Source organism: Gobius niger, assembly GCF_951799975.1.
Source record: "Gobius niger genome assembly, chromosome: 1".
Classification (NCBI taxonomy): Eukaryota; Metazoa; Chordata; class Actinopteri; order Gobiiformes; family Gobiidae; genus Gobius; species Gobius niger.
The window spans coordinates 41,251,920-41,264,959 of NC_136852.1; the positions used below are offsets into that span (position 1 = coordinate 41,251,920).

At 40.6% G+C, this 13,040-nt stretch overlaps 1 protein-coding gene across 1 annotated transcript in view; it reads left to right on the forward strand.

The window, feature by feature from the left end:
• The window catches only part of antxr2a (ANTXR cell adhesion molecule 2a), a 179,091-nt gene that overhangs the window by 39,736 nt on the left and 126,315 nt on the right, over positions 1-13,040 (forward strand). The window contains exon 10 of the mRNA XM_079568130.1: positions 679-748. Coding sequence (XP_079424256.1) covers positions 679-748 — 70 coding nt within the window. The remainder of the gene's footprint in view (positions 1-678; positions 749-13,040) is intronic.

Genomic DNA, 13,040 nt, shown 5'->3' on the forward strand with positions numbered 1-13,040 from the left:
TCCCCCCCATTTTTCCACACGTTTCTTGACATTGTAGATGAACCCGATATTATAAATTTGCAGATCTTCTTAAACGTAGAACAATACGTTTAAGAAGATCTGCAAATTTATAGTATCGGGTTCATTTCTGGTTCTAGACACTAAATATTTGAGTATAGGTATCGGGAAAAGTATCGTTCAGGTATCGGTATCGAAAACCAAGTATTGTTAAAGTACCGGTATCGAACAAAAAGCAGTACCCAGCCCTATATTTAAATCAAGACATTGACTATGAATACTATGAATAGAGATTTTGATGCAGAATCCAAAGGTCACATTGGTTTTGCTCAATGGTGTAACATCCTCAGAGCTGGTTTGAACAGAATGACAGAAAGTTCAAATAATGAGCCTCGGAAAATCCACAAAGCACAAAAAACTGATACAGATATTAACCTCTTAACCCTTGCCTTGAAGGGGCTAGATGCAAGTTGGTCATTTTATACTCACTACTGCCACCTCAGGTTTTAGGCGTAACTGCAAGTTCTATATTAAGCTCGTGCATGACGGCGCTTCAGTCCTAGTTTTGTAGGTCTTAGCTTTGGCGTTTCTCTGGCCTTTGCTATTACTGTATATATTCTCCTATCTCTTCACCTTACTGGTCGGTAACTTTTCTTTTTCCTTCAAATCTGTATTTTCCAGACGAGAAGCCGAGTGTGGTGCGTAACGACTACCTGCTGTGTCCAGCGCCGAGGCTCGACCAAGTCGGACAGTGAGTCATTATCTGGACTTTTTACTTATCATTTATCATATTTTGAAACATGAGATTTCCTTGTCGACGAGCTGTTTGAGCTTAGCTGGTTAAATCTTGGCTGTGGGACAATCAGAGAAATCCGTGTGAAATTTTAATGACTAGAACTAGCTAGAAAAGCGTAAATCAGGCATTTATTTATACGCAAGTTCAAATAGAAATGATCTGTTATTATTCAAAAGGAGGAAGATGTTATTTTTAAGTTTTATTTTCCACAAGCTAAAAACCTAACTATGTGTTAAGTAAATGAAAGGCTCTGTACCCCCACAGTACATATTTGGACCACAACACAACAACAATTTGGCTCACTACAAAGATCTGTTACAGGGCCTTTAAATTCTTCTCTTTAAACGCCAAATAAGTATTTTTGCCAAGGCCACGTATAGAGCAGGGTGTTATGTCAATATCATTTGAGACAAATATTGTATATATAGAAAACAATAAGCACTATATTTAAAGGAACTGAGGCAAAATGAAGGCCCTAAATGTTGGATTCAAACGGGCATTTATTCTAAAATGGCATCGCAGATCTATTTCCACTGCAACAGTTCATCAAAAATACATAAATGATGCTCTACAATACAGTACATAGCAGCAACTTCCCTCTCTCTCGGCACAGCGTTTTTTTCCCTTCCTTTTTCTGCCTGTGGTTTCTATATTCCACATTGGTTTACTAGATACATTTGGACGTCTTTGCTGTGTTTTTGTGGGGTTCGGTGGATTTTTTTTTTTTTACTGCAGAGAGTCCATAACGGTCCTGAAGAAAGCAGCTTTTTAAAAAGTAAACAAGCAGCTAGCTTTTGAGCTAAAGACATTTGAGACCTACAAATGTCTTCTTCTGAAACACTGAAGAGGCACCAAGAGCCCCCACGCCTGCAGCACAGTGGAGTCACAAGAGGAGCTACAGGAAACAAAAAATCTTTGAGCAATCTTTGTATCTTCACCGGTGCCAGGACATACGGTATCTGGAAATATTGAGATTCATAAGAAATAAAGAGGAAATCATTTCCATCACAAAGTAAAAACGGCTTGGGAAGACTGTTTTAGATTTTTTTTTTTTTTTTCATGAAACAGCTGTGCAGTCATGTGGGCAGTGGAGCTCCACAGGGAGTGACGCTACCCCCCCTTTTATTTCTGCAACATTAATTTAAATTCATCTCAATAAGACGCCTTTAGTTGATGTAAGACACAGGACTCCTAACGTGGAGAAATCACGTGAGCCACCAGCAAACTATTGTGTGGGACTCACGAGAAACAATATAATAAAAACACAGTCAAAAGCACCTCATCTCATCCCATCAAATACAGAAGGAAAGAAGGTCGAATATTTCCCTGTAATAACCAAATGATAAAGATGAGTTTGAGATTATAAACAAATACCTGCAAAAAGCATAACATCCGCTCACTCTTTTTAGTGATCGCCTTGGCCTGCAGTAACGTAAGTAATAATAGTTATGATTATGTTTTTTTTATGCATGACAATGCTTACACCCAAAATAACGGAACATGTTCACAAAAAAAACATCTCTACTCAAAAATATCTCCCATTTTCAATCCGTACCATGTTATCCGCGCAGCCTAATCCGCTTTTTAATTCCTGCCACTAAACAACTAACTTGTAAACGCTTGTAAACATGTCTTCACCGTCATAAAAGATTGATGGTAAAATTCCAGTTGGTTCATCTCCAGCTCCTTTAATCCCAGAGGTCGACAGATGACAGTGAGGAGCAGCCGACCCCAGAGTCCCGCTCCGCTCTGATCCCATCAAACATGTATGAGTTCAGAGGCACCTCCATAAAGGGATTAAGAGGAACGTCCGGTTTACCTCCGGGACGAGCCGCTCTAAGTCTGTAACTGTTTATAGACAAATCAACAAACGGGCTGGACTGGAGATGTGTTTTTATTACAGATAGAGATATGTTTAGAAGACAGATCCAGCCTCAGAGCGGGGTCAGAAGGCTGCATGATGCCTGTGCCAGTCCCAGTTTGGTTGACACAGTAGATAAGAAGTTAGCAACAATATTCACCATGCATTTGTTTGTAGAGCTACAGTTCAGAATTATGCGCTCAAACCACAGAGTCGAACTGCACCTTTTTAAGGTTGTTCAACACAAAGCTTTGCTAATACTGAAACTTAGGCTACGTTCAGACCTAATGCGTCTGAAGCGTCAAAATTGCGCCAATAGCCACTAGTTGGACACTTTTGTTTGTTTGTTTGTTTACTTTATTGTCCCCGTAGGGAAATTTGTCCTCTGCATTTGACCCATCCTTCGATGCCACTGGGGCGACCCGTAAGGAGCAGTGGTCGACGGCAGTGCCGCGCCCGGGGACCCATCTCCATGATGTGGAGCCAGGCTGATGGTCAGAATCACTTGGCTGGAGGATTCACCTATTGCAAATGTTTTTAGTGGTAGGGGAAACCGGAGTACCCGGAGGAAACCTACGCAGACACGGGGAGAACATGCAAACTCCACACAGAAAGGCCCTGTCCTGGTGGGAATTGAACCCGGGACCTTCTAGCTGTGAAGCGGAGGCGCTAGATCCAGCCACTAAAGTTAGTTTTCTTGTCTTTTGGTGCTTTTAATCCTGTGTGTTAAATAAACACTGATGTGTGTCTTCATGAAAGCCCCAGAGCTGCTGTAGCTCTGGTTCAACAATCCCAACTAGGGCCCGACCGATATCGTCCGATGAAAAGGCTGATTTCGCCGTAGCCGAAGGTGATAGATAGGCCTGTCACGATAACAAATTTTAAGTTCGATATATTGAGGCAGGAAAATATCGCGATAAACGATATTATTGACTCTAACGATACTAGATACTGTCAAAGTTGTTAATTTGGGTCCGAAGTCCTGTCATGCATGAGCTCAAAATAGAAACTAAAGGTACGAGTAAGACCTGAGGTGGCAGTAGTGAGTATAAAAATGTCAACTTCCATCTAGTCCCTTTTAAAAATCTAAGAAGAAAGAAGAAGAAAAATTGGGGGGAAATGCTAATAAATCTACAGACAATAAATATTGAGCCCAAAATATATCGTGACAGCCCTAGTGATGGAGACTTCCTTAGAAAGCTCAGTCTGAGCTTTAAAATGACCCCCCCCACAACTTCCTCGGCCTCAGGGGGGCGGAGAAACATCACAGTGACAATCGGTCACAAGTTTGTTCACATTTTATATATATTATATGTTGTAGACTTTTGCGTATAATTTCGGAACCATAGAGATAGAGACTTGCTCTGTTTTGTTTTGGAAACTGCTGATTTTTGTCTTTTATACGAGCTCCTTCTGATGTATCTACTAAACCTGAATGTCCCAGAATATTTCAGCCCTATGCCCCTAATAGAGCGCCCCCCCGCTGTCCCAGTTCAACACTGACACATTTCGAAGTATCATACACAGGATTATAGACAAGTCATTTTTTATATTATGGGCCAAAAATATCAGCGGTGCGTATAGGCATCGGTCAACCTCTATCAGATATTGTTCTATACTTATATATTTCTATGATTGAAACTTTTGCTATCCAAATAAATGTTTAACCATAGGCTCTTTGAGAGATTAAAAAAACAAAAATGAAATCAAATTAACCCCTTCATATCAGTATCGGACCCCAAAAATCCATGGCCATAATTCCAACTGTAGTGACGGCCGCTTTGGCTAAGCTGTATTCAACGGTCAAGTCATACCACACTGCCCCATGTACTAGTATATACTTGGTACCCACTTTATTTTCTCTCCAATGTGCTGTATAATATTGTGTTTATCAGCTTTTGTAAAAGTTTGTTAGACCGGTCTTCTCTGGGATTGGCTGCTGGTTCGTCTCCGTCGGTTTTCCCGCTCTCCTTCCTCTGCGTTTCCCCCCGCCGCCTCTGCCCCATTAAACAGTGATGCGCCCCGTCCCTTTAAGAGGATGTGCGACAGCTGCGGCCTTTCTGCGCGCCGCACCTTTAAATTATTCACCGCGCCGTGGCGATCCCCGCGTCCTCGCCACCTGCCGCCGACAAGTGCGGAAAACCGCCCCGGAAAAGCCCGCTCCATCTGGCCCCGCGCTGCTCCGAGCGTGTTCCCGGTACTCCAGAGGCCCTGCCGCTCTCGTCCCGATACTGACGGACCCGGTCACGTCTCCCCAGACCTAAACTTACACAAAGTGGTTTCTCTTCCTTCACATGGCATCGGACCCACAAAGGGCTTAGCCAAGACAGGACACATCTAAGACAGGACACATCTGTGGAAGGATAATCCACGCTTTTCCTCTTCTTTACAAAAACATGTATGTGGGATCAGGGCTGACATTACGCTAGCGGCCTGCCCCTATTTTGTAAACAAGAAAGTTTGTGGCCGAAAAGCGGAGACCAATGTGAACAATCTAAAAACTTAAGGAGCAAAGCAGCAACTGTTCAGATTTCAAATGTAAGAGAATTCAACAAAAAATGGGTTTCGAGTTGCCGACCCGAGCCGGCACACAATACAATGTGTTCCAAATTATTATGCAAATGATATTGTTCTCAGATTTTCTACATTGTCAACTCAAATGACAGTCAGCATCATTTTCAAGTCTTTAACTGTTTAGAGGATCATTTGAATGTGATTGAAAAAAAGTCCCAATGATGACAGAATTCTATTCAAAAATAACACCTCAAAATCTACTGTTCCAAATTATAATGCACAGCAGCGTTTCAGTACAATTTATAGGCTGTAAAAAGCTGAAAATGGTCATTTGTTGAATTTGCTGCATTAAGAGGTCATATTTACTGAAATCAAAAGTTATTTCAATCAAAAACATCTTAACAGGTCGAGCTATATTTTAACATAGGAGCCCTTTGATAGCAGCTTCAAAATTCTTCAATCCATTAAACTTGTGAGTTTTTGGACAGTTTCTGCCTGGATTTCTTTATAGGATGTCAGAATAGCCTCTCAGAGCTGCTGTTTGGATGAAAACTGCCTCCCACCCTCATAGATGTTTTGCTTGAGGCTCTAAAGGTTCTCAATAGGGTTGAGGTCAGGGGAGGAGGGGGTCCACATCATGAGTTTCTCTCCTTTTATGCCCATAGCAGCCAGTGATGCAGAGGTTTTCTTTACAGCAGGACATGGTGCGTTGTCATGCATGAAGAGGATTTTGTTCGGGAAAGCACGGCTCTTCTTTTTGTACCATAGAAGAAAGTGGTCAGTCAGAAACTCTACATATTTTTCAGAGCCTTAAGGGGCCGACCAGCTCTTTCCCTATGATTCTGGCCCAAAACATGACTCTGCCCCCTCCTTACTGATGTCACAGCCTTGTTGGGACATGGTGACCATTCACCAACCATCCACCAGTCCATCAATCAGACCATCCAGGGTCACACGGCCTCATCAGTGAAAAAGACTATTTGAAAATCAGTCTTCATATATTTCTGAGCCACTGCAGCCGTTTCTGTTCATCGGCTTCAATTAACAGTTTAGGGGAGGCCAGGATAGAAGGTTTATGCACAACTGCAGCCTCTGGAGGGTCCTACACCTTGATGCTTTGTAGCAGCTGTTCTATTAATCTGATGTATTTGTCTGGCAGAAACCGTCCTCATTGTGCTTGATCTTTCATGAAATATCGAAGGTTTTCAAACCTAGTCCAAGGCATTCAACTATTTCACGCTTCTTCATTTCTTTCCCTTATTGCTTGAAAATGATGATCTGCTTAATAATGTGGAACGTCCTTTTTCAGTCGTTTTTCCCTTAACTGGGCTTAACCTGACAACTAATCCTCATTTGCGTCTGAGATTAATGTCAGTGATTCAGAGAGCCCCAAGACACAATACCATCCGTGAGTTTCATTGAAAACCTTTTTTTTTCCTTACCTTTTTGACACTGAAATACAATTTGCATAATTATTCGGAACGCGGTGTACAAAGGTCTTCAATTTGATCATTTATTGTGATATTTTCCTGCCTCGACATATCGTACATCAGATTTTGTTATCGTGACAGGCCTAATCCCAGAGAAATGAAGCATAAACCAGATCTTAACCTCAGCATTTTGACGGTTGTTAGTCATTTTAGGATGAACCTCTCCGCACTGTTCGCTGTTCTCTTTCTGGCACGATTCTCCATGACCCGACTGTAACTGGCCTGATTCCCCCGCTCCTCCGTGTTTATAGGAATGGCAGAGTGTCCGCACTTGAACTCGGAGCGCTGTCGAAGCCTCATCTGCGCCAACAGCTGCTGCGCCAGGGCCTTAAACAGGAGGCATCTGCTGCTCCCCTCCCTCCTCCCTCCGCTCTTCCATTAGCACACACGCCCCCCCCCTCCTCCACACACACACACACACAGGCGCGTTATAGCCCCCCCCCCACTGAGAGGTTAAGTGACTGCGCGCTTGTCTCACCTGGTGTTTTCACAATAACGCTGCAATGCATAAGAAAACCAAAGGGAGGGGGAGACACCTGCTAGCGGCACATGAACACACACGGATATCAGCCTTTCTATCAGGGCCTTCAGGTTTCAGTCACACGGAGGCTGGAAAATGGCATACACGGATTTGTGGCCATGCTTCACCTTATTGATCATTATCATATTGAACATGACCATTTATTTTAGAGCCAAGTACCTAATCTTCACAATATCATGTTTAATTATTCACCGATTCAATGTCTCTCCATAGATTTATTCAGGGCCATTTTGTCAAAATGCATTTTCCTCACATTGGTGCGACAATATCTCCAATTTAGTAGCTCCTGCAGATTCCAGACTTTCCAAACTTGGACTGAACAACATTTTTATGGCTGTTTCAAAGGGGTTCTTGCCTGATTTATTGACTTTTGAATTAAAAAAAAAAACAAGGCTAAATTTCTATTTTTACAAATGTTTCCGCTAATGCACAGCTTATTTTAAAACTAAATAAGATCCAAAATTTCTCTGAAAAGACTTTGTAACTAGGTTGTGTTCCCGTTCTAGAATTTTATTTTTGCAAGCGCTATTTTTGCAAAAATGTGCTGCAAACATCTACATTTACATCGCTTTGTTGCTCAAAAATATAATTTCAAATTTCCATATTTGTTATTCATTATTTCCCAATTTTTCCCTTCCAATTTTTCCCAAGGCCTCTCCCTTGGGAGAGGCCTTGGGAAAAATTTTCCTAATTTTTCCCCCCTAAGCATTCCCCAAATTGTTTCCCCAATTTCCTCCCTATTGAACATTTTTTCTACATTTCCCACAAATTCCCGCCCCCAATTTTCCCCTTTTTTTTTTTTTTTTACAACATTTTTTCAAAAAGTTTTTAAAATTTCTCTCAACGCATTTGGTTCCCCATTTCTAGACATTGGCGTTAAACTCGATATTGTAAATTTGCAAATCATCCAAACAGCAATTTCGATATAACCTTGTATAGACGATATATTTCCCACCTCTAATTGAGCGGCTTCGATCTTTTCCAGCTCCTCACAGCCCGACTATTACTGCAGAGAGACAACAGGAAGTCAACAATAAATAATCTCCATTGTATTATATCTCCAATAAAAAAAAAAATCTGATCTCTTCCATCATGACGCTCCCCATGTCCCTATGTTTCCACTTCCTCCTATACCTCGAGCTAATGCTAATGACGCTAGCGCTCGTCAATATTTAAAGACGCGGTCTCGGGGCGGCCGCTCGCGCCCATCTGCTCCGCGGGGCTGGAAGATGTTTTATGGATTACGGCGCAGAAGGCGAGCGACGTTTTTCCCGCGCACCTGCTACTGTTGACTTAAGCGGAGGAGCGGAGCGGCCCGGAGATGTCCGCCGGCGCTTCAGCACATGTTTGCTGATCGGAGACGAGCGCGCTTCAGGAAGAGATCCGGAGAGGCCCACGGGAGGCGCTTTGAGTACTGTTCTGTGCAGGTGAACGGCGAGATCAGGAGTAATAGTTTAGCACAGTTAAGCAGGACAAACGCAATTTTCCTTTTGAACATTTTAAAGTTTGGTTCATATTTGCTCCTCAAACTTACTGCTTTGTCAATGTGTTTAAAGAGCATGTGACACATTGGACAAAAGCTTGGCTGAAACATAATTAACACAATTATATTTAAGATTTTGCTAAAGATTCAACCCAGCTTTCTTTAGTTTGACCATTTTTGTGACGTTTATAGTTTCACTTCCTAGTTGGACACCGGCAGGAAGTGACAGAGATGTAAGCAAACAAAACTGTTGCCGTGCCGACCATGTTACTTCCTGTAGCTATTCTCTCCAACATTTCTTCATTAAAATTGCTGCTCGATGAAACAAAATGAAAATTATGCAACTAATGAACTTGACGTCATGTTTTAAAAAGCATTTAAAGCTGTCAAATGCACTTTAAGGCGAGACGGTGCAGGTGAATGGGATTTTTATTTATTTAGAGATATCAATTTGAAACTTTGAGGAATAAATGTATTGCAACTCTTCTGTCGTTTTATTTTTTCATTTAAAAATAAGGCGTTTTATGCATAAAAATGTCCACATTTTTTTTATATTTTCAGCGACTAAAATCTAAATAGTGGACAGAGCCAGGTTTAAATGTGTGGATTTATTTTGTGACATATTAGTTAAAAAGATTTGCTCAGAGAGATTTTGGATTTGGTTTAGTTTTTTAATAAGCAATTTCAGAGGTTCCGCTAGACTTTTTTTTTGTCGGCCACTTTGGCCGGCTGGGTCGTAAAATGTCTGCCATTCACAAGAAATACCGGCCATTAAAAATATATATACATGAAGAACGCGGCTTATTATCAATAACAGTTTTCATTTCGACAGAGCGTTGCATGCGTTTAAAGAATATCCTAATCAAAGTATTAGCTGCTGAGTTCTAAACACACTTTTATTAAAGTAAATGTACCTGTAGTTCGCTGTTTTCTTGGAAAATGTGACGAAGCACGAAGAGCCTTTCATTTCCAGTGCGACGATGGCGCTTCAACTGCGCTTTGCAAAATGGGCCAAGGGCGTAAATCGAAAGCCTTTGGATAGAAATATTGAACCTTTTTTAATATTTAGGGCTGTCTCATAAACACTTTGTTATGTTAGTCACTGACTAAGGTCAAATGGAAATTATTTTGCTTTTTTGCTTTTACAACTGGCCAAAAGGTTAACGGAAACAAAAGAAAAAATCTAATTTCTTTGCTTTTTGGGTTCAATACTCGATAAATCAGGCAGGAATTAGATATGTAAAGATCCTTCTAAATAAAAAACCTTCAGAATATGTTTAAGTACAAGCTTGTAAAGTGTAGGACAGTGGAGAAAACGCCCTATGTATATTATTCCAAACTTAAGCCGCTTCTTTCTCCCACAAAGGATATGAACATATTTAGATTACCGGCCTTTCGTGCTACACGTAGATACCAAACCTGTCAGCATTTGTGAATGAATAAGCGTGGGAAAGACCAGGGAGCAACACAGCCATGTTGGAGTTACTTCCTGGATAAATCTGGCTCAAAGCGACACAACGTCAGCAAATAAATATCGAAAAAACAGAATTTGGGCTGTTTTTTTTTTAAGGGGAGACACTACAGGCAAAACTAAATTTTTTCAGTTTTCAGGTTTTGGGCCAAATTGGTCTCTGAACATATAAGCTTTCACCCGGAAACAGAAAATATGCCTAATCTTCACAATAACATGTTTAAATATTGCGCTGATTCAATGTTCCCCCATAGACTTATATGGGAGAATGCAATTTCAAGGGCCTTTTTCTCAAAACACATTTTTCTGTCATTGTGGCGACACTATGTCCACGTCAGTCGGACCTAAAGACTTCAAATTTTCCAGCCTTGGACTGAACAATACTTGGAAGATTTTTTCAGAGGGATTTTCTATTCTTTAATCCCTAGCCCCATTTATTGAGTTTTGAATGTAAAAAAAAAAAGGCGAAAATTAAATTTTTACAAATTTTTCCACTGAAAAACAGCTTGTTTTAAAACTAAACAAGAAATCCATAATCCCCTCTGAAAAGTCTTGGCAGCTCATTTATCAATAAAATGAAACCATAAATTTGAATGTAGCTCTATCCGTTATTCAGATTTCGTCGCCGAAAAGATGTGAAATTTGGGGCTTTTTTAGGTATAAAACACCTTGTTCTTATATGAAAAGATAAAATGACAGAAAACTTGCAATGTATTTTTTTCTCACATTTATGCCAGTGATCCACAGCAAAAGTTTCAAATTTATATCTGTACATTTACATTTTTTCCCTATTCGTCTGCGGTGTCTCGCCTTGAGCTGACGTTAAAACTAAGATGTTAAGGTGAAATCAAGCAACAAAATCCCAACATTGACCAAACTGTCACAGGCTTGTTGTAAACATCATCTTTTAAATTTGATTTGAATACTTGATGTCAACCTTGAACCGCTAAAAGTTGTCGGTGGATAAACATCTGCTTTGAAGTAAAGTTTGCTTTTGAGGATAATCCAAGGAGACGGAAAAACCTCTCTCGATTCCCATTCCCGCAAAAATCCTCCATCGCACTTACTCTCCTCGTGGTTAAGTGGGTGCTGTTGGGTTGCGCGTCTAAATGAACTTAAACATGACTTATTCAGCTCCATTGTCTGGTGTCTGTCTTTCTAAATGTGTCCCGGTGTGACTGTGGAGTGATCTGCGCCTGATGCCGAGTGACAGGCGACGCATATGCTCCGAGTCAATAATTCAACTTTACGCCTCGTCAATATGCCGTCTGTAAAGAGGAATCACGGTGCAACTTTCTCTTGGTCTTTAAAGTTCACAACGCGGCATCAGGACTGAATATGTTTAAGTTTTGTTCCTCAACTTTTTAGATTCCATGTCAAAGTAAGAACATAGACCAAAATCAAAAATCAAAATCAAAAAGTCTGAAGTTCACCACTGTGCCGTCTCCATTCCATTGTGATTGTTTTAACCTCTTGCTACCCACCTGAACCGGGCGCATTTTCTGCAGTTTGGCTTTATCCAAATCTAAAAGCTTAAAAAAAAAAAGAAAGAAAGTCAAAATAGTGATGAAACGAGGACGAAAACGCGACAAAAACTTGACAAAAAAAGTGACAATAAAAGCATTGAAAGAGAAACAAAAACACAACAAAACAAAACGTCAATGAGCGACCAATGAGCGACAAAAACAAGGCGAAAACATGACAATACCGCGGCAACAGCCTGACAAAAAAGTTTAGATGCATTTTGTAAGTCTTAGCTTTCAAATGAGGCGTTTTACTGTTGCTCTCCAGTAGGGCTGCAACTCACGATTATTTTGTCATCGATTAATCTATCGAATATTTTTACGATTCATCGATTTATCGCTTGGCTGTGAATGGTGACATTGAGGACATGTTGATGTCTTGAAACTTGAAACTTAAAGTAAATGTTTGTTCGAGGCTCTTGGCGCTAATTCTGCTTCTGATTGGATGAGACACAGACGGATATTTATGAAATGTACAATGTACAAAACACTACAGACCCTTACTATGAAAAACAAAGTAGGTTTTCAGCAAAAATACTACATTTTCATGTCATTTTTGCTCTATTTGAGTCTGTGTGAACCAGAAAACGATTAATCGATTACTGAAATAGTTGTCGACTATTTCAATAATCGATTAGTCGTCGATGAATCGATTAGTCGTCTCAGCCCTACTCTCCAGTCAAGAAGCTTCTAGATTTTTGACATAGGGCCTCATTTCCTAGTTATCCAGAGTGTTGTTGAGGCTAGTGCTAGGCTAGCGCATGTCTATGGTAACTAGTAGCCTGCATTAACAACAGTCTGACCCAAGCACAGAGCACCTGAGGCAGATCACGTATAACACCGGACTACCGATATAAATGTCTGTCGACAGAATAATTATAACCATTTTGCATTTTAAAGAATTTATGAATTTATTTTTGAGCAGCCTCAGCTTCGTGGTTGCAAGCTACGCAGTGGCGGAGTGATCTGCAGGAAAATAGTCCTTCAAAATGCAGTAAGTCATGTGATGCAAGGTCAGTTATATTTCAAAATTATTCGATCAACACAGACATTTATATCGGTCGGCTGGTATCATAAGTGTGACTGTGCTTAAGTCAGACTGTTTTTAATGCAGGCTACTAGTTACCATAGACATGCACTAGCCTAGCGCCACTAAACTCTTCAAATATAAGGACTGTATGAATAAAAATGGAAAAAAAAAATCTCCAGAAATCAACAACACTCTGGATAACTAGGAAATGAGACCCAATGTCAAAAATCCTGAAATATCCCTTTAAAGCTTTCAACCCTCTTCACAACGCAGTCAGAAAACTATCCAGCTCCCGAATATATCAATGTCCCGCTCTAGTGCCAGTACTAAAGAA